The sequence below is a fragment of the Ambystoma mexicanum genome, chromosome 5p, assembly GCF_040938575.1.
Source record: "Ambystoma mexicanum isolate Mex_15411 chromosome 5p, UKY_AmexF1_1, whole genome shotgun sequence".
NCBI lineage: Eukaryota > Metazoa > Chordata > Amphibia > Caudata > Ambystomatidae > Ambystoma > Ambystoma mexicanum.
Window position 1 is genome coordinate 721,819,274 of NC_090930.1, and position 27,998 is coordinate 721,847,271.

Consider the following 27,998-nt stretch of genomic DNA (forward strand, 5'->3'; position numbering starts at 1 on the left):
CGAGGGGGGCCGCCACTGTATTCATGAGCCTGGTAAACACTGTGGGCGACGAGTTGAGGCCGAAGGGAAGCACCTTGTATTGGAAGTGGTAGCCCATGATTCTGAATCATAGAAAAGAACGATGAGGCTGCCAAATCGGGACGTGTAGGTACGCGTCCTTCAGATCCAGGGAGCACATCCGGTCTCCCTTGCACAATGTCTCTGCTATAATCGCTGGCGTAACCATCTTGAATTTCTGTAGAGGTAGTGAGAGGTTGAGGGTGGATAGGTCCAACACAACTCTCAGGCCAGCCTGGGTCTTCTGAATGGCAAAAATCCTAGAGTAGAAGCCCAATCCTCGCTGGGAGGCAGGGACTTCCTCCACTGCCTGGCTGTCGACGAGCGACCGGATCTCTGCCAAAAGAGTTGCTGTCCCCCAATCTGTGGGAGTGGAGGGGAAGAGAGGAAGGCATAGGTAGGCGTTACCCAATGGATTCTACTGAGAGGATCCAAGGGTCTGTGCAATTCTGATGCCAGAAATGTGCATGAGAGCAAGCCTGCCCCCCCACGCCCACCGTAGACACGTGGACCTGAAGGGGCGCATCATGCCTTCTTTCCTTCCGAGGCTGTTGCGGAGGAGGGGGACTGGAAAAAGCTCTTGCGCCGCCCCCTCCACCTTTTGTTGTTTGCGCTGATGAGTCGGCGAACGGTGCGGCTGCCTGGACCTCTGCTCTTGGAAGCCTCGGAACCATCTGTATGTATGCCTCTTGTCTGAGCGCTGCTGTGACTGGGTGTATTCCTTGGGCGTGTCCTTGGTGAGGATAGATAAAGACTGCCGTTTGCAAGCTGTTTTTCTTTTTATCTAGCTCCTCGTCTGTGGTGGAGTGAAAGAGGTCCCCACCCTCTAAGGGCAGGTCCAATATGCCTTCCTGGACGTCCGGGTTATATTTAGTAGCACAGAGCTAGGCCATCGTCCTCATGTCCGTGGCTGTGCATATGGCCCGGCCAGGGCCACAGTGGACTCCATAATGTCTTGTGCCACCATTTTAGCCTCTGCCAGTCCCGTCTTGAAACTTGACTGGCTCTGATCCTGAAGTTCTGGAAGGAAGTCTGCACTTTCCCGCCAAAACCTTCAGTTAACGGTGGCAAGCATGTCATCCGCGTTGGCTTGTCGAAGATGCAGCGAAGCGTTGGAATAAAGCTTTTTTCCATACAGCTCCAAGATGATCTCCTTGCCTAGCAGTGCCGCTGACGAGGAGGCCGAGGACGACTGAGGCTTGGAGCAGAGTGATGCTGCATCAATCACCGAAGAGTGTGGCTGAGGATGGGCCGACAGCAAGAGTGCATCCCCCTCCATTTGCCTGTATTTGGCATCCAGGCGTCGATTGACCTGCTGGACCGAGTGGGGTTTGAGCCACCCCTTTTTTTGCTAAGGCGACAACGTCCTTCTGCATCGGGATCCCTGTTCTAGTCAAGGGGCGTGGCATGAGGACCTCAGCAAGCACCCCCCCTCCTCAGGTTGCTCGACCTCGGGTTGAGGAAGGCCCAAGTACTCTGCCAGCCCTGCAAGATGTTCGTGGAAGGCCTTGGCTAACAATGTCGGGGTCCTCTTCCTCGTCCGTGTCCACTTGGCTGTCCGGTTGGTTTGGTGCCAGTGGAGGTTTGCTGGGTGCCGAAGGCTGCGGTGTGGAGGCTGCAGCGGAGGCTCGTACAGAACCATCTGCGCTATTGGCGACTGGGGCGCCGGAGCGGGCAACGGGAGCTGCACTGGGGCCTGTGACGCTGGAGCCGTAAGAGGAATGACTATAGGTGCAGGCAGAGGGGATGGAGGGAGCAAGTCCCTGATGGCATCCTTGAGGATAGTCACCATCTGAGGAGATCTCATGAGCTTGAGGTACTTTTCAAAGAACCTGTCCTCGCACGCCGGATGGGTGGTAGGCGATATTGACAGGGTAGTGGGCGGCTGCTGGGGCCGTTGCATGCCACTTCTATATGGACGCAGCGGGAACCTGCGCAAATGATGGATAGGCTGTAGGCCATGCCCCTGGTTGACACCAGTCCCACTTTGACACTCGATCCTCCACCTTCTCTCATCCTTGGTGCTGTATCGGACGGGTGTCCATATTGTCTGGCGCAGCGACCATCTTGTCGAGCTGCCTTCCACGTGCCAACGTCGTGTTGCTTGGCTCATTGGGCCCAGCCTCGTCCAGGACTCTAGTGTGGATCATGAGGCCTTCACCCTCTGCGGAGTTGCCGGCGTTAGTGTTGCGTATAGGCGTCCCCTCAGACATGTTGCTGGTACAAGAGCATAACCCCTCGGGTGATCACCCGGTAAAAGAATCTTACGGTCCCTCAGCATTGTCAGCGGGAGAATCTACTGACCCCTCGGCCTGTCGGCCGGTAGCTGGATTAGCCTTGGTACTCGTGCTGGTATGAGAACCTGAGAGGTTCCTCCTGCTCGGGCAAGTCCTTGGAAAGGAGTCTCCCTTGTGGGGTGCGCTGAAAAAGAGCGGCCCTACCTTGGGCCTTGATCTATGTTTGACAAAGTCCTTCAAATCCTCTGGAGGCAACCTCTTGAAGAGCTCTCTCCACCTAGCTAGTCTGTTCATCAGAGCCCTCGAAGAAAGCGTGTCGCACGCGATACAACCTTGCCAGCTGTGGTCGGGGCCAAGGCAGCAGAGGCAAAGGGCATGGGGGTCTGACCGAGGAAAGAGCCCTTCGCAGGCTGGACACCTGCTGAACCCTGTTGAAGTCGACAAGCGCAAGGGACGAGCGTGACGCCTGAGGACAGAGTACCTGAATGAAAAAAGACAAAAAGACAGAAGTATCCGCGCATGGAAGTACATGGCTGAAGCCAAACCCAGGAGCACTGGTGAATTCGGCCCGTTCCTGTCGATCCGGAAAAGGGGACTGAGGTGTGGCCCCGGACGGCGGAGTCAGAGCAGCGCATGCTCCCAGGGCCGCACCCCCGCGTGCCTCTAAATTTAAAGGGGGAAGAAGGTTTTTTATGGTGAAAAAGATTCCGTCTCCCGTCCCTAGGAAGGGACGCCCATGCAGTATTGAGGAAAGGAGACGGGACGTAAGAATAGTTAAATGACTATAGTATATACATACATTTTGACACTTGACAAAATAAAACATGGGCGGATTTTCCGGGACATAAGCGTATGTGTTGCCTCTAGAAATTCAGTACAATACTAGCACATTGGGAACAGAACAGCTGCTATTTCTATGATCATTGGCTATTAGGGTATGGGAAGAGACAAAAAACCAAAGCTGCATACTGTTATAGAAGATAGGTGAAAGGAACATGGGGACACTGTCAAATGTAAAATGGTTAAAATTCCAAAACAAAAGAAGTACAAAGTATAAGATTGGAATCAAATAGAAGTGCAATCATTCTTCACATTCTTACCAACTGAACTAAATGTTCTTTACAGTAGCCACAGTACTTCAGTGTCTCTGATCCAGTTCCCCGCTCTGCACAGAGAAGTCCTGCTGACTGAGCACTGTAAATAAAACAAAACAATTACATAAGCTTCAAAAGGAGCCCCCTTTCCTAATACGTTACTTACATGTAACCTTAGTTCTCCAGCATGGTCACTTTGCTATATTCACAGGCATGCTGCTAAAAGAATGCAACTTTTATTGCAATATGTTTAGAAGTAGATGCACATCATTTTGAGCTGCAAGGCCAAGAAAAGCAATTATGCTGATCAGTACAGACCTTTCAGCATTCATCCTATAGTTAGTAAATTTAGCTTATTTTGTAATTATATTCTATAAAACATCACATTATAACAAGAAACAACAGAATAAATACAATCATAGCACCTCGTGGCAAAATAAAAGAAAATCGAATATACAGAATATCAAACAGTAATACATTCATAGATAAAAACCACAAAGAAAAAAATAATAAACATTACTTATTTCTATTCTATGCTGTAACTAGGAAGACTGTTACTGCAGACATACAAAGTTCCCTGCGTTCTAGATTTCACAAATCCAAAGCTTCAATTAAAGTGCAAACTTTAAAATGCTTAAATAACGGTAACAAGCAAATCAATCTAAGATCGTTTAGCAAGGGACACCAGATTAGAAAATGGTGCACGTCCTTGATATAGTGCTGGCACATAGGGAAAAGCTTGGTATTTGTCTCTTTCCACTTCTATGTAAAAAGTATTAAAGCAATAATTACCAGGCAGAATTCCTCTCGGACTAGTCTGTTAACCAACTGCAATTAGGCTCATAGCCAAGTTGAGATTTTGCCTGAGGTATTTTGTAACTAGTGGTTTATCAAACTCTATTCATAAGGTCCATCAACGCCCAGTCCGAGAACACCTTTACAGATTACAAACATGAATATTCAATCCTTTCAGGACTGCCCCATAGGTATCCCATCTTGACCTTTGTTAAGACATTCTTCATGTGCGCAAATCAAGTCCAAGGTTTGTTGCTGTTCCACCTTAGTGATCCACAGCTTAAGCCACAGCAAAACAGGCCTGATTTGAATAGCACATTTAATACCCATTGCACCCAATTTACGTTCAAGTGCTATATTTGTGGTTTCTTTGTGTAGTAATAGCAGGCTTTTATAAAAATATGTTTTCACTAATAACCAAAAAAATATGAACCCACTGGGCTCTAAACACTTATGTCAGTTCCAGATACATAGCCCTGAACCTTCTAGTGGAATTCCAGGTAACTCCCGAACATCTCTTTAAAATCAAGAAGGATCCTGAAAAATCTCGTTTTTCCTACTTCCCTTCCTAATGAATCGCACTCCCAGGTCGTCAAAATGGGCGACTTTCTTTGTGCGCCACTCAAATGAAGCCCAAGGGTGGCAGAGCTTTCCAGTGACAAGTCACTGTTCATGTCTTACAATTATTATTAGCTCTTTGTCGTTACAACATTACTCAAACAAAATCAGGGGTTTGATGATATGTCAGCCCAGCCAGACACTTGCATCAGCCACTGACAGATTCATTTGACCTAATGCGCCACCTCACCTGAACATCTAGTGCGAGGCACTGCTTCACTCTTCACAGCTTTTCTTAGTAGAGCAAAAATATGAAGGGTGTTGCAATAGCAGGGTGTCCCTGAGAACACGTTGAGGGCTAATGGAAGTTTGTAATCGTAATCGGGACGCCGTTCAAATTGGGCATACAGAGGATTGTACCCTGTGGTTTCAACAAGACAGAGCTGTTCAGGTGCGTCTTGGCACCCACCTTTTTCTTTTCGTTCTATATAAATAACCTAGAAAATTCACTATTGGCGGGCCCAGTGGACATATGTGAAGTTGCCATTTTGTTAGCTACACTTCACCATCTGAAATTTCTGCTTTTAAACACTTGCATTATAAAACATCAACTGGTTACCTGGGGAATAGCTGCTGTCCACAGTGAACCTAGTTTCCAACAGGGCAAATCTAAATATGCCTGTTCCCTAAAACTGACCTGCCTCCAGAGTCCTAGATTGTGACTGTCGGCAAAAAACCCGTTTCTCATCTGGCACGTCTCTATAGCAAAATACTGTACTCCCGTGACGGATGCCAGAACGTGACCACATGTAGCAGCAAAAGAAAAGCGCCTAACCGCGTGGCCATGCTCAAGCCGCTGCCACTTCATTGGCCAAGAGGAATGGCGCAGGTCTCCACATAATCCACTCGGGCGTTGCCCTGACACCGTGCTGCAGATCCAAGTCGCCAGGGTGCACGGAAAGCGCACAAAAAGGGATCTGCCTTTGGAGCGTTCCGCATCCCTGTCTGCAGCGGCGACGTATCCCTAACCGAATGACCCGACCAAGACCCTGCCTTAACCGTGGCAGCGACATCGGACAGGGAGCCCACCAGACTTCCCATGGTATTTGACATGAAATGAACGCACACATCTTGGTGCCATGACATTTTGGACAGGTATCCATGATCTATCCTCAATCCCATAGCCTTTCCAAAGTATAAGATAATGTAACGTACGTCGGAGATGACGTGAATCAACAACGCGTTGGATTTTGTATTTTTCTTGAGGACCAACTGCAGGAGGTGGGCAGAAATTGGGCGCGGATAAAGGGAAGAATGTTGGACGGGCTTTAGAAGGGAAACATGGTATACAGGATGGATACAGTAATGGGCTGAAAATTGTAATTCCACAGTCCCCAGCATCACAATCAGGATCACGTAAAAAAAGGGCAAATGAAACAAGGTTTAAGCTTTCTACTAAAGAAAGGCAGTGTAATGTGGACAGCCATAGAGAATCAGCAACTTGGTAAGGTGCAGAAGGTCTGGGTTTCTTTTTAACATATTTACAGGCCGATTCCTGCACCTTGTATAAGCTTACAGTTACTTACCTGTAACTATTGTTCTCCAGCATGGGTATGGCATGGACTCACATGCTTGGGACTATACCCTGTGAGGCTGGGAATCCTCAAAAGAAAAAACAGTTTCACTTTCCCTTTAAAACTGTATTTCTCCTCTAAACCTATCACTGTCCTCTGGGTCATTCTGCCCCCATCCAATGACAGTCATCTCCCCAAGCCCCACCCCTGGTGGCCATCTTCAGATTTGTTAAGCACGTAAAGTGGCAGTATGAACCAAGAAGAGCCACATAGGGGAAGGAGGGAGGGTTCACGTGTGAATCCATGCCAGAACCATGCAGGAGAACAATAGTTACAGGTAAGTAACTTAAACCTTCTCCAGCATGCGGTCTGGCATGGATTCACATGCTCATGAATAACGATTACTTAGCAATACATATACACAACCACAGGAGGTGGCAAGGCTCAACAGAAGCAATAAACACTCACCTCTGGAACAGACTCACCTCAAATGAACAGGTTGCATAGCACCGCTTGGCTGACTGTGGACTCCTCCCTGGAATCCCTGTCGATGCAGTAGAACTTCGTGAAGGTATGCGTGGACCTCCACATTGCAGCCCTGCAGATGTCAAGCAGGGACACTCCAGAAAGGAACGTCGTCATCGCATCGATCGATCGATCGATCGATCTGGTGGATTGGGCTCTTGGACGGCCGGCAGAGTCTGCTTTGCCAGATGATGACACTGCATAATGCAACCGCAGAGCCACCTTGAAATGGAAGCCTTGGATAAGGGTTCAAATGGTTCAAACAATTGACAAGTCTTCCAAAGACACTTTGTGCGTGTTACATAGAACTACAAGGCACGGGCAATGTCCAGCGAATGCAAGGCCCTCTGCTCCAGCGACCAAGGTTTCGGGAAAAAAACAGGCAACACCAAGGGCTTTTTGAGGTGGAATTCCGACAGAGCCTTCGGCATGAAAGAGGGGTGTGTACGCAGTGCCATCCTTGATTTGTGTAAAGTCAGATCCAGTTGCTTGCAGGGTAGGGCCTGGATCTCACCCACAAGTCTGGACAGAGGTGATGGCCACAAGGAAAGCCGTTTTCCATGAGAGAAACTGGAGTAGGGCTTGATGCATAGATTCGAAAGGTGCCCCCATGAGCTTCATCAGGACCACATTGAGTTCCCATGCCGGGGCAGGAGCCTTCAACGGGGGGAAAGATTGAAAAGCCCCTTGACAAACTCCTTGAGTCTGTGAGACCACAGCCAGGATCTACCCGGGGATCTGGTGTAGCGTGAGATGGCTGCAAGGTGCACCTTGTATGTAACCACGTGTAACCACTTTCTTCAAACTATGCGCCCAGATGCCCCAGGGCAAGTTGCGTAATACAAATAAAATAAAAACAAATACAAATACCTTGATGAATGCGTGAGCCAGTCCAGCTTTTGCCAAGGACAGCAAGTATGGAAGAATCTGTGGAGCCATGACCTTTAGAGGGGTAATCTTCTGTGACCGGCAGCACATAGCAAAACGCTTCCACTTGTGGTCGTAGCACTTTAGATTGGACAACACTCTTGCTTTGGCAAGGACTTCCATGCAGTGCGCTGGCAACTCACAAACTCCAAACTTTATTGCTGCAGGAGCCATGCCCTCAGGCTCAGCAATCCTGGGTCGTGGTGAAGGATTGCGCCTCCCTCTCTGGTGAGCAGATCCGGAAGTACTGGCAACTGGAGGTTATACAGACAGGCGGAGTAGGTCCGGATACAAAATCTCCCTCGGCCACGCTGGGGCGAGGAGTATCATCGACACGGAGTGTGTTGATGACATGTAGCAGGAGAGGAAACGGGAAAAGTGTATAGAAACTGACCTTCACATGGGAAGGAGAACGCCTCCCCCAAGCTCCTCGTTTGGTGGAATCTGCTGGCATTTGGAGTTCGCCGCTGTGGCAAAAAGATCTATCAGGGTCTGCCCCATGTGACGAACAGGCGGTCCACCTGATCACGAATAAGTTCTCACTTGTGGCAGGAACGCAGTTACCTGCTTAGGGAGTCTGCAATGGTGTTCTTGATGCCTGCCAGGTGGAGAGGGACAAGGAGCATACCCTGTTCAAGTCCTGAACTTCCTTGGAGAGCACTGGGGATCGAGTGACCCCTTGCTTCCTGATGTAGAACATGGTGGTGTCCGTGAAGCTCCTCACCACCTTGTCCTTCAGAGAAGGTAGGAAAGCCTTGATGGCCCAGAACACTGCCCGTAGCTCCAGGTTGTTGATGTGCAGATCCTTCTCTTCTGGAAGCCACATACCTCTGGCGTGTAGACGTCTGATTTCAGCCCCCCCCCCCCCCAACCTTCCAGCGAGGTGTCCGTGGTGATCGTCTCCTGGTATGGCAGGGTTTGAAATCTCATCCCCCTGGGCGATGTGGGAGCGCACCCCCCTAAAACATTATGGAGACTAGAGGGTCCATTATTGACCACCTAAAACAGTCCCTGTTTTCAAATTCTCAAAAAATACTATGTTTTGGTGGCCATACAGCGTTTTCAGTCTACAAACTGTTAGCTTACTTCTAATACCTTTTTTGGTAAGGTAGATATACTATGATCTCAAGTGTTGACTGAAATCCCATATACAGTATAATCAATTTGGTGATGCCACAAGTTTTTAATATGCAAACAAATATTTTCAAATACAATTCATTTATTAAGCAGCATTTAGAATTCTGTGGAATACCACTCAGTGTACTTCTCAGCTTTTTATGTAAAGACCATTGTTATGCTATGTTAGAAAAGCTCTACAGTTTTTATTCCTGTTGCATTTCTTCTTATGTCACATTCATTCACACTTCTTTCAGACCTCTACTTCAACCAAACATGTTTCATTCCTCTCTTACATTCTTTAAAAACATTTATCTCTGGAAATTCTTTAGGGGAAACACTACGAGTATTCCCACATCACATCTTATTCAATTTAAAACTATAATTAGTTTGTCTTAATGTTCTGTATTTCTTTCATGGGCCGTCTTGTAATTTGTGCCAAGGTACATTCATTCAATATTCTCTATTGTTATGTTGCAATTCTCTCATGTATTAACTTAAGTTAGCGTTGTTCAAATATTTGTTTATAACCTTTCTGTGTTGACTTATTATGGTGACCACTTGTGGCACCCTTTAAGGATAATTTTTATGTGTGAATAAAATGGTCTATTTTGAAGTCAGACCTGTTGTGTGCTTCTGAATTTAATGTTGTGCAAGCACTAACAGGTTTTGAAGGTTTCTGGTTTCGCTCATGGTATCACATTGTGAAAACAGTATTAGTAGCTTGTCTAACCCCAATGTCTGTTTATAAAGGTGAAGAACCTTAATGAGGGTTGGTTAGCAGTGGGCAGTGCCACTCCCTCAGCCTCTTGTGTGTAATGATCGAGCACAGACACCTGTCCGTGAGGCGTGTTCACAAAAGTGGGGCCCTGTAGATAGGCGTATCGCGGGTGAGAGGGCTAAACTAGAGGCCCATAAGGACAAGGAATCATCCTGTAGCATTCTTTATCTCGGAATACATGGCTCTGGAACGCTGTAGAAGCTGTGATGAAGACTACATTAAGGAACTATTGGAAAAAGCATCTGGTCTGGGAGGATCAACAGAAGAAACTTCTAACATTACCAATTGGGACGAGTTAAGCCAACTCAAGAAACACCTAATAAGGAACGAATTGCATGGATCAATTATGTTGGAATATCTCATAAAAAGGTACGCTGCCTCAAGGACTGGTCGGGAGAAACGAGCCCCAACTTTTCCTTGACAATAAAAATGTTGTACTCCAATGGAGTTTTGCAGCAAATAAATCCGGGCGCGATTGGGTAATCCTCATTGACACTGCAGCCGAGATGACGGAAAGAATCCTAATAGACCTCAAGAAATTAGAGGAGGAAATACAGAAGGCAGTCCCTTTGGACGTGTATAAAAAGAGACCAGATACGCTAATATTGGAAATGACAAATTTCAAGGACAATACATTGCGAGAAAGAGTAAGAAGAATGAACAAGGATCTCACAAATTTCTCATGAGAAAGCCTTTAGATACACTCAAGACAACTATTTCCAACAAGTACAGACGGACAGCAACCTGTCAGGAGGTCACAAAAAAGTCCAATTTAGGAATACGTCTTTCAGCTCTAACAATGGGAGCTCCAATGGTGACCCCACTCCTAGACGAGGACAACCCAACCGTAAATCCAGAGGCTCACGGAACTACTATCGAGGCAGGAACAACCCAAACCGCAGACATTTCCAAATTAAGACAGTCACCATGCAAAATCCTCCTGCTCCTATTTTAGAGCGGAACCCGGAGGATTGGGATTTGAAGCCTCGCATAAGCATGCAGGCATTATGGTAAATATATCATCATATAGACCAACGGAAGACGAGAGGAAAGGGATTGAACGTGGAATGGGTTTTGTCCCGACCAATTTACATGACCCTTTCAGTTTCCGCCAGAAATTCTTTAACTTTATACATAAAATCCATCTGTTTCAACATTTGCATGGCACAAATCACGAACCTGAGCCCTCAGACACTAAGCTGCACAACAAATCTACATATTGTGTCCCTAGTCAGGCACAAAGTGCTGAAGCAAAGGTATTTCAGACTAATGTATAACATGACTTGGCACAACTTGAAAAAAAATCCAAAAAGAAACCTACCTTTCATAATATGAGTACCCAAGAGAAAAAAGCTATGAAAAACATCTTGGACAATGAGAACATCATAATCCATAAGGTGGATAAAGGTGGGGCTATCGTCCTACAAGACAGGGAAAAATGCATCCGCAAGGGCAATAGACAACTGTAGATCTAACCTGCTATCGCCATTTGGAGAACGACCCGGCCTCCAAACTCAAAGAAATCATTTATCTTAAAGTTGAAAAGGCAAGACAAAGGGGCTGGATCACTTCTAAAGAGGCAGACTTCCTCAGAAAAGAAACCAATAATACTTCAATTTTACACACTACCGAAAATTCATGAATCCCTATCAGATCCACCTGGTAGGCCTATTTTGTCAGGAGTGGAATCTGTATTAGAACCCATGTCAAGATTCGCTGACTCCTTCCTCCAACCACTAGGCCGACAAATGGCATTGTATGTACGAGACACTGTCCAGATGTTTAAAAAAGTTAAAGGTTCTGCCTTCAACCCCGGACTAGAGATTCTAGTAGGTTTGGATGTGGTAGCACTGTACACTAGCATTCCGCAGAGGGCCTCCAAAGAAATAACCAGGTTACTCACCGTAGTGACCACCTTATTCCTAGTCCATAGTCCCCTTTCCTCCATACTTATGGGACATCTCTCCGTCCTGTGGGACGGGACCGGTGCACTTTGTAAAAAAGCGCCCACCTTGGCTCAGCCCCGTGCATCGGCCATCAGTCCTTTTCTATCGCCAGGTCAGAGACCTATTAGCAATAACAGAGGAACCTTATTAGAGGGGACGGCGGGCGGACGTATGGAGGAAAGGGGACTATGGACTAGGATAAGGTGGTCACTACGGTGAGTAACCTGGTTATACTCCTACGTCCCGTCCCCTTTCCTCCATACTAATGGGAGATTCCAAAGCACTCCTAACAGGAACTACGGCTGGATGGAAATACCCCTTACTGAAACAGGTTCTTCAGCACAGCCTGACCGTTGTTCTCTGAAAAAGACCGGTTTAGTTTAACCGTTCTCTCTCTACTGGTATTAATGCCGGTCACCAACTAAATTTGGTTACCAGGAAATTGTTTGCACGTTTACAAGTGTTGAGAATATCATACACACCAACAGTCAGTATCTTTATATGTCCCAGCTTCTAAGGCCATATTTTACACTGTGATGTCACTCTTCACTGTGTAGCGCATTCCGGCTCAGAACTTTCAGGGAATTATAACCTATATGTTGAGTACTACTCTCTTAGTGTTCCTACTGGTAGGTGTTCTGCAGCGGGAACACAACACAGACCAAGCCCCTTATTAAATTGAGTCTTACACTGGGTACCAGCTGCAAGTTCTACAAAATGTTGCATGTGATTAGGTCTGAACTATTTTGGAATTTACCAGCTGTGACAGCAGTGGATCGCTTTCTGCCTTTGCTACATTCATATCAAGATTCACCTTGCTTTTAGCATTAAATGTTTAGCTTCCAACTCTTGCCGTCCTATTGATACCAAGACAGAAAACATTTACCCATGTTTTAGTTGTCGCGTGCTGAAACCATCCAGTTCGCTCTCCCCACTCTTTGAATAAGCCGTTCATTAGCAACGAGTATACTTGCTCACTACTTACCGTTTGTGTACCAGTGCCGGCTCATATTCCTTGACCGCAGCAGTACGGGCCCTTGTTAATTCAGGTGATTGCCTTAGTTACCACGTTTTAATGGCCTGTATTTTAGGTGTTTTTTTTCTAATCACTGCTCTGACTAGATTGCTTCACTCTGTGTCCATGGAAACGCATGCAATGTCTTATTTTCACTTTCTTTTTAATTCTGTGTCTCACTTTTAGAACTCTGCACGTTACGGTGCTCTGCTGTTATGTTAATTCTAAAGATGGATGACTGCATTTCATGTGGCGCAGGCAATCAAGTCACTCTGCAGCTGATCATGTTACATTTTCCGTTTGCCCTTCTCATATTCATTCCTCTGTGCGTTAATTCAATCCTGTTATCGTACTGTTAGAAAAATATGTGTTTTCTTTTAGTATCAATTTCCGTTTGTCCATGTTGACGTCTCCTCCTGCTTTGACTTGATACACTATGGCCCATGTCAGATCCTCAGCTTTATGTATGTATTTAATAAAGTGGCTTACTATAGGTGCTGTGTGTATTCTGTTTTTAATACACAAGTGCACCATATTGCATATACTACCATTCTTGAATTGCAATTTGTCAAAGTTTGTCGTTTCTAAAAACGTAAAACCTTCTGCTTGTTTGGCTGCAACTAGTGCAGTTCCCACAGGGAGCGTGCCCTTTTGGGTGCATCAAACCCCAACTTTCAGTGATGCTTTGTTGTTCGTTCATTTGAGGAACACACCACCCCACCACTCCATCGCCCGCCAGAACTCCTCGTTGAGAGGGATCTTGTCTGCAAAACTCTGACTACTTGATGGCCCGCACTGTGGCTGTTTTCGCCGATGAAAGTCGCTGCACCTTCCCTTGAATGGCTGCTAGCCTCCAAGGGTTACGCCAGGCAAGCCAACATGGAACCACGCGGTTTGCGATGGCGTTAAGCTGGACTTTGGATAGTTCACTGAGAAACCCAGCTCAGTCAGTCAGATGGTCTCTTTCGTGTGCTAGTCGGCCATACACCGAGAGCGGGTGCGTATCAGCCAATCGTCCAAGTACAGGTATACATGTATGCCCTGCAGACGGACATGGGGCGCCATCATGGCCAGGCATTTTGTAAACACTATTGGGGCCCATTTTAAGCTGAATGATAGGGCCTTGAACTGGTAGTGTTGGCCTTGCACCACGACCATAGGAACTTTCGATGTTTGCTGTGGATGGGGACATGGACGTACACGTCCTCCAGATCGAACAGTGTCAAGAAATACTGTTCCTCCAGTTGGCTGATCACGTTCTGCAACATGACCATCCTACATATTTGGGACTTCAAGTACTTGTTCAGACGGCAAAGGTCCAGGATGGGTCTCTAACCCCTTGTCTTCTTTCTTACCACAAAGTATCTGGAATAGACCTGAGCCCCAGAGCCGTTGACAAACCAGCTCTAGCGCCTCTTTCCGTAACATGGTTCGCACTTCTTCGATGAGCTGAGGGATGTGAAGCTCCCGAGGGGGACCCGGTGGAATACGTGGGCACCTGTGTTGGAACTCCAAGGTGTGTCCCTGGGTGAGCGCGTCCAGCATCCTCCGTCAGAGGAGATCTTCCGCCTGCTGACTAACATCAGCCAGCTTCCGACCGGGATGCACGAGTGGGGGCCCGACGTCTTGCCCGGTTCAGGGTTGCTTGGGCGCCGGCGCCCTGCCCTGCAGGTGACGCGGACCTCCACTACCGTAGGCTTGCGAGCGACCTCTGTAGGCTTCCTGCGAGGAGGATCGGGGAGGTTGCCTGTATGATGTGGAGAATCCTTTGGATGATCTGCTTGATTTTTCCCTGTAGGAGTGAAAAGACGAGCAATGCTGCTGAAGAGTGCCAAGGGAACATGCCATCTCTGTATCTGTCTTTATGGCTTGAAGGGGTTCATCAACCGCCTTCCCAAACAGATTTTCTCAGTCAAAGGGCATGTCCAGAACCTTCGTATGAACGTCTTGACGAAAGATTGTGGCCTTCAACCATCTTTACCAACGAAGGCAGACTCAGTTTCCCATCTGCCAGAAACCCGTGTTGGCGATGTCCACTGCCGCTGTAATGGCATGGTCCGACGCCACATCCCCTTCTTGAAAGCGGGCGAGAGCTTTCATTTTCTTGACATTAGGGACAAATTCCAGGATCGAGCCCAGCTTGTACCAAAGGTCTCGGTCGTATCGGGCCAAGATAGCCAGAGCATTAGCCGCTTTGATCATGGATGCTGCCGTGTAAAGAATTCTCTTCCGCATGGCATCCATCGACTTCCCCTTGTTGTCCGGGGGAACCGATTAAGTCGGGTTAGCCGAATGTTTGCTTGTGGCAGCAGACACTACTGAGTCCGCCATCGGTTGTGACCTCAAGCACTTAGGTGCGGAGTCCGGCACCTTATAGTTCTTCTCCAACCTGTCTCATTTGGTTGGAGCAGTGCATGGGTACTTCATGAGGGCTAGGCTTTCCTCACAAATGTCCAGAAAGGGCACCGCCATGATAGTTTTCCTCTTGGAATCTCAATGCTGATACAAACCCTCTTTCTTGGTTTCCTCAGGCACCAGCTGGAACAGCTCGGCAGCCCTGGAGATCCAGTGGAATGATTCCATCTATTATGACTCTATTAAGGGTGTCCAGGTGCAGTGATTCATTGTCTGCCGGGAAGAAGTCGTCATCTTCGGTTCCTGAGGTCATGTCCGTACCAGTGCCTGTGCCTGCATCTGTATCCGGTCCGCTGGTGGAGTCTGGGCCCGAAGTGGTGGAGGAGGCTGATGTGGAGGCGTCAGATGATGTTTTCTCTTCTTATGCGGAGGCTGATCACGGGCCTGCAGCACTACAGGTGTCGGTGCTTGGGGCAACCTCTGCTGGCTCCCTATCACCAGGGTGTGGAGAATCGACAGGATGTCCATAGACATATCCCTTTGCTGCAAAGGGAACAATGGAGCAATAGGCCCTGCGCCAAAGTCGTTGTCCTTGTGGACCATATGGGCAGATTCTTGGTCGCCGTCCGTTGATGGGATGTCCATCAGTTGAATGCAAACCTTGGAGGGCTGTCTTGGGGCCCCGTCACCTTTATTTTTTCCACACAGAGGGTTTTGAACCAGGATCTGGACCGGTGTTCCCCCACCACACACCCCCCGGGGTGCTTGCAGCCTTCACTGCTGCCTTGGCGGCCGCGATAGCCTTTGTGCCGTAGGAGCCACCGTCGTCGGATCGGCATCTACTGCCGCTGTAGTGATCTCAGCAGGTGTCGACGAGGACTTTGCCTGCGCCAGTTGCGCCTGCTTGGGCTGCATGTCCTTATCTTCCTCCGGCATATGCTTTTCTGATTTCTCCCATAACTTGGCTTGGCCAGGGTGGACGACTTACTCTTTGAGGAGGAGCTCAATGGCAGGCTGGCTATGGAGGCAGACGGCGATAGTGATCGTGGCCTATCCAACCTGGACCCGCATCAGCTGCTCTGAGCACGGGGCAAAGGCTTTGTTCGAATTCAGCCATGCCGCCAGCCTGTTATGCCAGATTTTCTTAGTCTTCTTCGAGAAGCCCAGGCATATCTCGCACCTATCCTCGTTGTGGTCTGGGAGCAGGCAGTAAAGACATTGTAGATGCTTGTCCACCACGAAGACGTTCCGTAGCCCGCATTTTGTGCAGGACCTCAAGGGGGTCTTTCCCTCCTTTTTCTCCTCCGTCATGGTCTGATGGCACGAAGTAGGCCCAAGATGGCCTTCCAGAAACTTCTATGAATCTTGGCCCCTGGGGGGGCGCAAAACTTCACCAACGGGCCCTGTTGCAGGCCGATGAGGAAAGAGCGCAAGGGCTCTGATGGAAATCTTTATGCAAAAGAACCTGGAAAAAACATACAAATAGTTCGGAGGGCAACTCGAGGACGCCCGTAGCCTCAGTTGTAGTATTTCCCCAGAACAAATGGCACCAATCTTCTGCCAGTATGACCACAGAAAGCCTTGCGGAAACGTAAGCTGCAATCGCATAAAAATGTCTGTAGCGGAGCAGGTAGGGAGGGAGCGATATGGAATATGTCGTCGGACCATCCCATCAAAAGAACGTTACCAGGTAAGAAAGTAACCTGTTCTTCGAAGGGATTGGTTCCTCCGACGTATTCCATATCTATGACAGACTCCCAAAGCAGTACCAACGTATGGAGGAGGGAAAAGAATTTAGAATATAGAAATTTAGAATGCCCAATCAAATTGCAGAGTAAAGGACCGCCTTGCCAATGGTCAGATCCTGCCCATGGATAGAATCTAGGGAGTAATGTCTTACAAAATTATGGACCGAAGCCCAAGTGGCTGCTTCACAAATGTTACGAATAGGAACACCCCTCTGCAGGGCAGTAGAGGCAGCCATACCCCTAGTAGAATGGGCTCGTAAGCCTACCGGAGGGTCCTTACCCGCCAAGCGGTAACATTCAGAAATTGCCAAGATAATCAATCTAGACAAAGTCTACTTAGTAACAGCTTGTCCCAAACGCCTTCCAGCGTAACCTATAAAGAGCTGATCTTCCACTCTGACCCGGGACATGCGTGAAATGTAGAAACAAAGCTCTCCTACGATCCAACCTATGGAGCCTCTCCTCTTCCTTACCAGGATGTGGAGGAGGATAAAATGCCGGAAGAATGACCTTCTGGCTTAAATGAAATTTCCGATACCACTTTTGGAAGAAATGAATGACGAACCCTAAGGACAACCCTGTCCTTATGAAACACTGAAGGGTGGCTTAACAGAAAGTGCCTGCAACTCACTCTGCGAGCGGAAGTAACCGCAACTAAAAATACAGTTTTAAGGGTAAAAAGTCTAAAAGGACAAGAATGTAAAGGCTCAAATGGAGCACCCATTAGGAATTTTAGAACAAGGTTCAAATCCCAACGGGGCACCTGGAAAGGTGACGGTGGAAACACATTAGTGAGCACTTTCAGAAACAGAGAAATTTTGAAATAAGAACACTCCTCAGACGAGTGCTTAAATATGGACAGCGCCGCCAGGTAACCTTTAATGGTACCCACTTGCACGCCCTTGTGGGCTAAAGAAAGCAAATAAGACAGAACCAGAGGAATGTCACGTGAAAAAGGATCCACATTCTTAACCCTGCACCAGTCGCAGAACTTTCTCCAATGGCAACGGTACAGGGACTTTGTTGCAGGCCGTCTGGCCGAAAGAAACACCTCCATCACGTCTTCAGGGAGGTCCCAATCCTTATACCTCAACCTTTCAGAAGCCATGCGTGAAGATTGAGGGATCTGACCTCTGGATGGAGAACCTGACCCCCCTCCTGTGAGAGCAGATCGTCTCGGTAGGGAAGACGACGTGGAGGGCAGATGGACAAGTCGAGAAGGTCCGGGTACCACGTTCTCCGGGCCCATGCCAAGCAATGAGGAACATCCGGGAACCAAACCTCCGTAACCTCTGCAGCACTTGCGGAATGACGGGGACTGGAGGAAACGGGTACAGCAGTGGGAAGGACCACTCCATCACGAACGCGTCCCCTAAGCTCCTCTTGAAGGAAATTCCCGCGAGCAGAACCTTTCGCACTTCCGGTTGACACTGGAGGTGAAGAGATCCACTTGTGGGGTCCCCCAAATGGCGAAGATCTCCAGGAGAATCTCCAGAGCCAGCTCCCACTCGTGAGAGATTGCGCTCTGCCTGCTCAGAGCGTCCGCCGTCTCGTTTTCGTCTCCGGTTAGATGACCTGCCGAGATCGAAATTTCCTGCCGGAAGGCCCAGAACCAGAGCTGCATCGCCTCCCTGCACAGAGGAAGTGACCCTGCCCACCCCTTTTTGTTGAGGTAGTGCATGGCCACTGTGTTGTCCGTCAGAATCAGGACATTCTCCCCTCGCACAGTCGGCAGAAAAGCCTTCATGGCAAGCCTGATGGCCCTCAACTCCAACAGATTCATATGGAGTCTGGATTCTGACGGAGACCAAAGACTGCCGACTGTCAACTCGTTGGCATGAGCTCCCCATCCCGTGAGGGATGCGTCTGTCACGATCGTCACCTCCGGCCAGGGTAGCTAAAACGGAGCCCCCTTCATCAGATTGCCTTCGATGGCCCACCACAGAAGGTCCTGGGCGACCGAGGGCGGCACCTGAACGGGGTCCGACATCCTGCCGGAGGACTGTGACCACTGCATCTTGAGGGCCCATTGCAGAGATCTCCTCCGCAGTCGAGCCTCTGGCACCAGAAGAATGCAGTATGCCATGAGGCCTAGCAACCTCAAGAACTCTAACGCTGGGAGACTCTAGGCATGTTGAAACTTGTGCACCATCTGCAGAAAGGGATGAGCCCTCACCTGGGGAGGGAAACACTGCCCCAGGGATGTGTCGAGCACTGCTCCGATGTACTTGAACCGCTGGGTTGGCGTCAAGTGGGACTTCTTTAAGTTGAGGGAGAAGCCCAGCCTGTGAAGGGAGTGGCAGGTGACTGACAGATGATCCAGGACTTGCTCGGGAGAGCGCGCCATGATCAACCAATCGTCCAGTTAGGGGTAGACGTGAATCCCCCCTTTCTTGACATACGCTGCCACCACCACCATGAGCTTGGTGAAAACCCTCGGGGCGGAGATCAATCCGAACAGCAGGACCCGAAACTGAAAGTGCAAGTCGCCAACTGCGAACCTCAGGAACTTCTTGTGCTTGGGATGGATCGGCACATGAAAGTAAGCGTCCTTGAGGTGGAGAGACACCAACCAGTCCTGAAGTTGAAGGGCCTGGAGGACTTGAGAGAGAGTAACCATCTTGAACTTGTCCTTCCTGAGGAGTTTGTTCAAACCACGCAAGTCCATGATGGGTCTCAATCCTCTGTCTTTCTTCGAAATCAAAAAATAAGGGTAATACCATCCCTTGTTCCTCTCCGCTACAGGCACCAGTTCTATGGCGCCTTTCTCCAGCAGGGCTTTGATTTCCTGCGCAAGGAGCGGATCCGGACTCTTCAAAGAGATTGCCTGGTGGATTGCGTTAGGCCTCTCCCGGAAAGGAAGACAGTAGCTGTGGGCTATGATCTCCAGAACCCACACATCTGAAGTAATGGCATGCCATTCTACAAGATGCTGCGCCAGCCTTCCCCCCAACCGGCGAACCATGGGACATGGCCTCATGACTGAGCTGAAGCGGCTGCGGCATTGCCTGAGTGCAAAGAGGCAACTGCCCGAGTGGCCTTGGCACCTCGAGTACCTTGTTTTCCACCTCTGGTACTCCTACGGTGGCCCCTTTGACTTTCAGCTCCTCTCGATCTACCAAACGATGAGTAATATCGAAAGGAACCTCCCCTCCATTGCTGTCCCCTAGGACGAAAAGGCAGAGGTTGGCGAATTGCAGCGCTCAACGACTTTGCTGCAGCTTTGGAGGTCTGCAACCTCTCAAGGCTCTCGTCAGCCTTGCTGCCAAAAAGATGTTCACCATCAAAGGGCATGTTGAGAAGCTGGGCTTGTACATCAGGAGCAAACCCCGACTCCCGCAACCACGCAAACCTGCACATTACGGTGCTCTCCGGAGCAGTCCAAGCTCTGCCACCCTTCTTTGCAAGGACATATGGAATGGCAGTACCGGGTCAGTTGGGGGGACCTTGGTCAAGGATATCCATCAGGTCATCCTGGAGAAAATCCACTGGGGGCGCAGACCACCCCAAGTATTCCGTCACCCTCGACATAAGGTGCGGGTACGAGGACTCGGCATGCGTGCCAGGCTCAGGCCTACCAAACTCAACCTCTGGAGGTGTGTCCAGACCACTGGCGTCATGCACAGACTGATGCAGGTCTTCCAGCTGGCTATGACCAGGCATGAGTTCGTCAAGACCCTCATCAGGAACCATACCTTCATCAGTCCCTTCATCCACCTCAGAGATGTAATCCAGAGGCTGGAATAAATCCATGGATGAGGGCACAGAAAAAAGCTCAAATACAGGCTTTACTGACTTCTGCAGGGCCTTTCTTGGAGTTTCCACCGATCTACAGGGCACCTCTGATAAAGCCTCCTCAAAAGGCATCGAGAGCGTTGACAGAATCGGCGTCGAGCATGGCGCCGAAGGCATCGACACAGGCCTCGAGGGCGTAGCTACGAGCGTGTCCTTCGACAGCCAGGGCGCCAATGGCGTCGACGGCTTCCTCGGAGGCGGAGCCTCGAGAGAGTCCTTCGACGGCCTCGGCGGCGAAGGCATCGATGTCTTCTTCAAAGACCTCACAGGCTCCGACGGTCTCGATGGCGTCGAGGACCGGGACCTTGAGCGGGCATGGCTAGAGCTATCCACCTTGTCTGACCGGGACCTCGAAGGTACCCGGTGATCGTGACGACCGTTCGAGCCCGAAGGCGTGCGAACAGTGTCTCTAGCACGTTCCCTGCCGCGTCATTCGACGGCGCGTACGGTACTGAGCCCTGCGACTGAAAAATCAACATCATCTCCTTACGAAATGAATCCCATTCCGCAGGAGTGGAATACTTGTTGGGACAAGCAACCCGCCGACGGGCGGAGTCCTCGGACGAGGAAGGCGACCGGTGATGGGGCTTCCTTGAGTGCCTCGAAGAGGCAGATGAATGTCGGGACCCACTCCAGGACCAAGACCCCCTGGACTTACGCCGATGCGGAGAGTCGCCCCTCGAATCGTCAGTCGAAAGCCCAGTGGATTTCGACATCCGGGGCTTGGACACCTTACCGACAGAAAGGCCTTCGAAGTGAACGACTGGCAATTGTCACAATTGTCCGTGGTGAGGTCCTCACCGAGGCACCAGAGGCAGGCGTCGTGCGGGTCTGTCAGTGGCATCTTGGAACCACAGTCCCTTCTTGAAACCCGGCTGCGGGGTAGAAGACAACATTATGGAAATCTTCACAAACGAAAGAATAGAACTCAGAAGAACTGAGGCGCGCGGAGATCTCCGAAGCGAACATGTTCGCGGAAAAAACGGAACTGAGGCTACGGCGTTGTGTGTCCACCTTATAACATTACATTTTCCGAAGCAGCACAGCTGTGCTGATTACCGGTCATAGATGTGGAATATATCGGAGGACTCAATCCCCTTGAAATACAGTTTTAAAGTGGGAGTAAAACAGTTTTTTCTTTTACCAAGGTTTCCCAGCCTAATATGGGGAATATGCATGAGCATGTGAATCAATGCCAGACCCCATTCTGGAGAAATGTCTTTTCTTCCGGTAGCCAGAGGCCTCTGGCGTGCAATTGTCCGATGTGAGCTCCCCAACCGTCCAGAGAAGCATTCATGGTTACCGTCTTCTGGTAGAGAGGGACTTAGAATGGAGCCCCTGGCATGAGATGAGAGCGTATGCTCCGTTAGGGAGAATTCTCATTTATGGCTAATTTCCCTTACCTTCCCTCAGCAGCTTTGCTCGATTTCTGGGGTTTATTTTTTCCACCTGGTAAGAATGTGAACCTTTATCCCACTCTTGCATGTGTTTTGCCATGTGTATTCTACTGTTTGTGTGATCTCGGGCTCTGGAGCAACACCACTCCATGAGCCCAACTTTTTGTGTGCGTTACACCGCACCTTCAGTGCAGTGACGCAGGGTTGTCTCAGACTTCCCACTGACTCCATTTTTCTGGGGCTGACTACTGTCCCCCAGAAACAGGCAAAGTTGCCATTTACTTTATGTAGTCATTTAAACTGCAGACCCAATACACCCCATCTTATATGTAGTATTGGAAAGTGTTAATTCCTACTCCTTTTTGTCTGCACCTCTTGGAGCTTTGTTTCGCTCCCTTAACACTAAGACTTGGCTGGTGGCAGTGGTACCTACCCTATCTTTTCTACCGTGATTATAGTATATAAACGTGGTACTGTTTTAGGCTATTGTATTAGCCTCGAACTTAAACCCGCTTGACCAAATACATTTTATTTTGGCTCCGGTTGGGTTTCATCACCATTTCTTTTTGTTAAAGTCCTTCTTGTGTTTTACTTTGCGCAGCAAACCAGGTTTGCCTTCTTTGTACGCCGACCTTTGGCGGGCTTCTGTCCAGAAGCCCTCCTTTGGCGTATGGGTGTCTAGGTGGGCTGAATGTGAGGGAGGGGTTTAGTCACCCCCTGCACAGGGTCTCCTTGGAGACCCAAGTCACACTTTGTGTCGATTGGCTGAGGTGGCTGTCCGGGCTGTGTGAATGGGGGATTTTGGCATAAAAGGCAGGACTTTTGGGCTGGAAGTCAGAGTCGCCATTGGAACTGCAAAGAATCGAAGAGAAGCAGAGAAGAAGACGGCTGCTGCAACTCCCGAGTCCCAGTGAAGCCCTGCTGCAGTCCTGAGCTATCTACCCTTCAACGACAAGAGAAGATCCAGTCCGAAATCATCTACCCTTGAGCCTGGTGGGATCAACCAGCTCACCTTTCACAGCCAGAGGATCCTTTTCTTGGTCAAAATCGCTGCACACAGCTGTAGTGGTCCGGATAGCCATCTGAAGAGCCTCTGCTGTTTTAAAGGAGCACACCTTTTATTCACCATTGCTTTGCTGCTGCTGGCCTCATCCCTGGGTTGTGCAGATTGCTCCAGACGTCGTCCTTGTCCCCACGACTGAAGCTCCAGGAACCGTGAGTCTGCAGGAACTACCAGGAACAACTGCCATAGCACCAGCTTTTCTTCAAACGAATAAGGTACTGTGTCCAGCTTTGAGGAATTGGGGTGAACGCTTTCTCCTCACCCAAGGCTTGTCCTCGTCTTCCTTCCCTCTTATAACTTTTGCTTCCCTTTTGACAATATCGAAGTACTCCTGGCAATCTAGAATCGTGAACTGTTCTAATCTTGTGATCGACAACAGGACCCTGTCCCATTTGACACTGGCGCAGGCCTATTGACTTATCTACTTTTAAGAAAGTGTCCTCTGATTCTAGCTGCCTTCACAAAAGTATTGCCTATGATTTTTATCCCCTATTCTCTTGTGTTAATTCATGTGCTAAGTGTGTTTGACTACGGTAACATTTCCTCTCGCGGGTACGCCATCTTTCGTAAGACCGAACTGTCATTACTGTCAAAAAGTGAATGCGTAATAACCCATGGTAACGTCTGTGTTTCACAACACCGGTCTGTCAAATCCTAATGTACTTACCTTGAATTGATCTGCACAAGGGGAATTGGTTGTGTGTAGTATATTTGAAGTGTGGTTTTAATTTAGTAGAAGTGAAGTTTTTTGTGAACAGATGGTTTAAAAAATAAATGTACTTTTACTTTTTAACCAGAAACCTTGAGTCAGTGTTTGCTTGAGTCACAGTAATTGTAGTCCTTTGTGTAATCTCTACTACTGCTCATTTGCTCTTGAGATAAGTCTGGCTGGTCAGCCATTGCTACCACTTTTTCTGTGTAGTACAGGCTTGTGCCAAAGGTGAAACTGTACTACACTCTTAATTGTGTGTAGTGGTCCCTAAGGGCACTGCACAGGATTCTGCCTAACACGCCCAACCTCGGTATTGCTTGTCAGAACTCCTCATTGAGGTTGATCTTGTCAGTCCAGGATCATGAGACTTGCAGTCAACTCACATCCAGAAACTCCTGTGGTGGCCTCATCTGTAGTCTGCACAGGAAAACAAGGTTGATGCAGGAGGACATCATGCCCAACAGCGACTTGACAGCTCGCACAGTAGCCGACCATGCCGACAGGCGCTGCACCTTCCCTACAATGGCTACCACAGTCCCTTTCAAGGGAGACGCCAGGCAAGTCACTGTTGAGTCGGGCTCCCAGAAGCAGAGCATTCTGCGATGGCTCCAAGCAGGACTTTAGATAATTTATGGAGAATCCCAGATCCATCAGCAAACACATGGTCCTTGCTTTGTGCTGGCTTGCCAGAGTATGGGAGCAGGACCGAACTAGCCAATCGTCCAGGTTAGGGTAGACGTGGATGCTCTCGAGACGAAGATGCGCCGCCACTGGAGCCAAGCACTTTGTGAAGACACGAAGGGCCGATTTCAGGCCGAAGGGAAGTACCTTGAAGGGATGGTGTCACCCCTGGACCATGAAGTGCAGGAACTAGCTGTGCACCCGATGAATGGGGACATGGAAGTCGCCTTCCTCTAGTTGGCCGAGCAAGTGTTGCAACGTGACCATCTTGAACTTCAAGGACTTGAGGTGTTGCAGGTCCAGTATCGGCCTCCACCCTCTTTCAGACCAGAAAGTACATGGAGCACACCCGGGGCCCCGGAGCTGCTGGGGAACGGGTCATATCGCACCATTCTTTAACATTGCATGAACATCCTGCAGTAGCTGTGCCACGTGCTGCTCTTGTCAGGCCACAGGGGGAATAAGGCGACGCCTGCGTTGGAACGCCCAGAAAACTCATGGTCCTGTTGCTCAGGAAGGATTGTATCCAGGCTATAGTCTCCTCAGAGAAATGCGCTGCTGAGTCCAGATGACTGCATAGGACTTTATGGTCCACCAAATCGAACGCAGCGGAGAGGTCGAGAGGAGAAGGCAGGCTAATTGACCCTTGTCCCTAAGCTCGTCGATTTGGGTCTTGAGGTCAACTAACGCAGTTTCGGTGCCATGTTCAGGTCTGAATCCTGATTGGCGGACTCCTAGGAGCTGGTTGAGCTCAGGAACCTCTGTATTTAGATGTATGCCACCTTGTCTAAGATTTGCAGTAGGAATGGCACTGTGGTGATGGGCCTATAGTTAGCCAGTATGGTTGGGTCTAATGTCTGTTTTTTAAGAAGGGGGAGTACCCACGACTCTTTAAGGTTGCTAGGGATGGTGCCCGAAGAGAATGAAGCGTTGATCAGCTTTGATATGAAAGGGGCTTGGTCTCTTGCAGCATCCTTGATTAATTGTGGTGGGCATTTATCGCCTTGTCAGTTTGAAGGTTTGAGTGATGGGATGACTCTCAACCTCGATGATGGAGATTTTAGTCAAGCCTAGAGAGTACCAGAGCTGTAGAGACATTGAGCTTCTGGGGAAAAGTGAGGATAGGAAGGATTCCTTTAAGGAGGTGGAGCTGAAAGTGGGCCTTCTTGGCATGGTCCTGGATGAGAGGGAGGAAGGGCAGAGAGGAGTCGAAGAGGACTCTGAGGTTTTTGGCTTCAGATGGAGAAGGTGTGGAGCTCATAGAGGGTGGCCATAGTGAGGGGAAGAAAGAGGGAGCAGAAGTCCCAATGGGAAGGATCTCAGTCTTGCTGGTATCAAGTCAGAGTTCATTGGAGAAATACCGGGGCTTGATGCCAGATAGGCACTCATAAATGATGGAGGAGGTAAGGAGAGGATCAGAGTGAAGTTTGAAGAAGAGTTGTGCGTCATCTGCATAACAATGGAAGTAAGGGGAGTAGGTGAAATTAGGTGTGCAAGTGGGGCAAGATGGGAGTTAAAGAGCCAGGGAGAAAGGCAGGAGCCCTGGGGGAAGCCACAGGTAGAGATCGAGCTGGGAGAGGAGAAAGAGCCCAGGATAACCTGGGAGGGAGGAGATCAGGCAGGTCAGTGTCCGCTCCGGGTATTGTGGAGCTGTTTTATGAGGATGGGGTGGTTGACAGTGTTCTGGGCTGGTACGCACTGTCTGGAAAGGTAGACGATAGAGTTCTCCGCACAGAGCCCCTGGCCGCCTTTGTTGTCTGAAAAGTACCTGGCAGCAAGGTCGTCACCCTCATCGTAGCTAGTATAGAAATGCACGGCACACTCGGTTCAGATCCTTGTCTTGGCTGGTTGAGACGCCGATGGAGGCAGAGGAGAGGTCATCGTGGATTCCTCCTTCGCCGCCTTGTCCGCTGTCAGGGAGAATTCTCTGTAAAGGCTAATTTCCCAAACCTAGTGAGTCCCCCAGCAGCTTTGCTGGATTTTTGGGGTTTATTTTTTTCTCCTGCCAAGAGTGAGACCCTCTTTCTCCCACTCTTAGGTATGATTTGAGAATGTCCTTTGACTTTGTAATGTGTTTTATGGGCTATGGGGTCTTTTACTCCATAGGGCTTCATGTGTTTTGGGATGTGTGTTACACAGCACCCTCAGTGCAGTAACACAGGGGCGTCATAGTGACCCCCAAACAGACTCCGTACCCTGGGACGGACTACTGTCTCCCAGGGCATGTAAAATCACCATTGACTTTACTAGTCTTAAATTGTGAACAGAACCAGTACAAGCCATCATATTGTGGAAGTACTGGTAGGGGTAATTAGATTGCCCCTGGGTCTGTTTTTCGAGGGGGCACTGTGCAGTCCCCCCTCGTCGAGTTTCTGGCTGGTGGCAGTGGTTACCACGCAAAATATTCCACCGGAATATTTCCTATGGGATTTTCCCATTCATTTTAAACGCACCACTTTTTCGGTGCAATGTTAAAGATACCGCCGGGTGATTTATTTAATATTTATTCGCCGGTTGGGTCTTTTTGCCAGGACTCAGTTTTAAAATGACATTTGTGTTTGCCTCTGTAACTCCAGCCCAAGTCAAGCCCTTTGTTCCACTTTTGGCGGGCTTCTACACAGAAGCCTCCAAAAGTGGTGCCACTCTGTCTGGGTCTACAGGATGTGTGGGAGAGGGGGGGGGGGGGGAATAGGCACCCTGGACTGAATTGCCTCGGCAACTCAAGTCGCACTCGTGTGATTGGCCCAGTGGTGAGCCGCCCGGCTCACCACTTAGCATGTTTGAGTGACAGCTAGGACTGGTGAATGGGGGTTTTCTGCATAAAAGCAGGGTTCTGGGGACTGGAACTTCAGAAGTCACCACAGGACCTAAAGAATCCGAAGAGGGAGAATTTGAGCCGACCTGCAACGACACCACCGGTGGAGCCCTGCTGAACAGACTCACCACTTCCCAACGACAGAGAAGATCTTCTTCCTGGAGAGTCTTCTTCCTTTGAACTGGTGGGGTTAACCAGTTCGCCCTCTTGTCGCCTTCCTGGATCGTCTCGTGGTCGAATCGCCCGTGCTATGCACCCCGACGGCCGGATAGCCACGCTTTACCACTACCGCGAATAAAAGGGTAGTACCTTTTAACCGGGAAACTCCACGGCTGGTTTCTTCCCTGGCAGTGCGACGACCTCCAGCTTTCCTCCACGTCGAGATCTTCTCTTCCCCTGGATGAAGCACCCGCTGCCAGGAACAACTGCCCCCGCTGGAGCTTTCTCACCATTTCAGGTACTGTGTCCTACCTGGTCTCCCTTGCAACAGACTGTTCAAGGTGTCCCGTAAATCCTGGACTCTCTATCCTGAGGTGACCTGGGACCTGTTAACTAACTTTTCTGAACTGATCCAACTCCTTTTTGAACTATCTGCAAAGACTTTTAAAGTGTACTTCAACTGTGTGATCTTGGGCACATTCCGCCTTGCTCTCTCCAAGAGTGGGCCTAGCCTATGAACTTTCTTTCTCTACAGTAGACCCTGCCTTTCTTGACTTGCTGTGGTTCTTTTAAAAGTGTTGGTATCGTGTGCTTTCCTAATTCTGGCTTTTCCCTCCCTTTTTAAATAATTAGTGGAGTGCCATCTGG

The 27,998-nt window shown here is 49.2% G+C and overlaps 1 protein-coding gene across 1 annotated transcript in view; it reads right to left on the reverse strand.

The window, feature by feature from the left end:
- LOC138480573 (uncharacterized) overlaps positions 1–27,998 on the reverse strand; it is an 878,042-nt gene that overhangs the window by 128,942 nt on the left and 721,102 nt on the right. Inside the window, exon 6 of the mRNA XM_069612298.1 lies at positions 3,395–3,488. Coding sequence (XP_069468399.1) covers positions 3,395–3,488 — 94 coding nt within the window. The remainder of the gene's footprint in view (positions 1–3,394; positions 3,489–27,998) is intronic.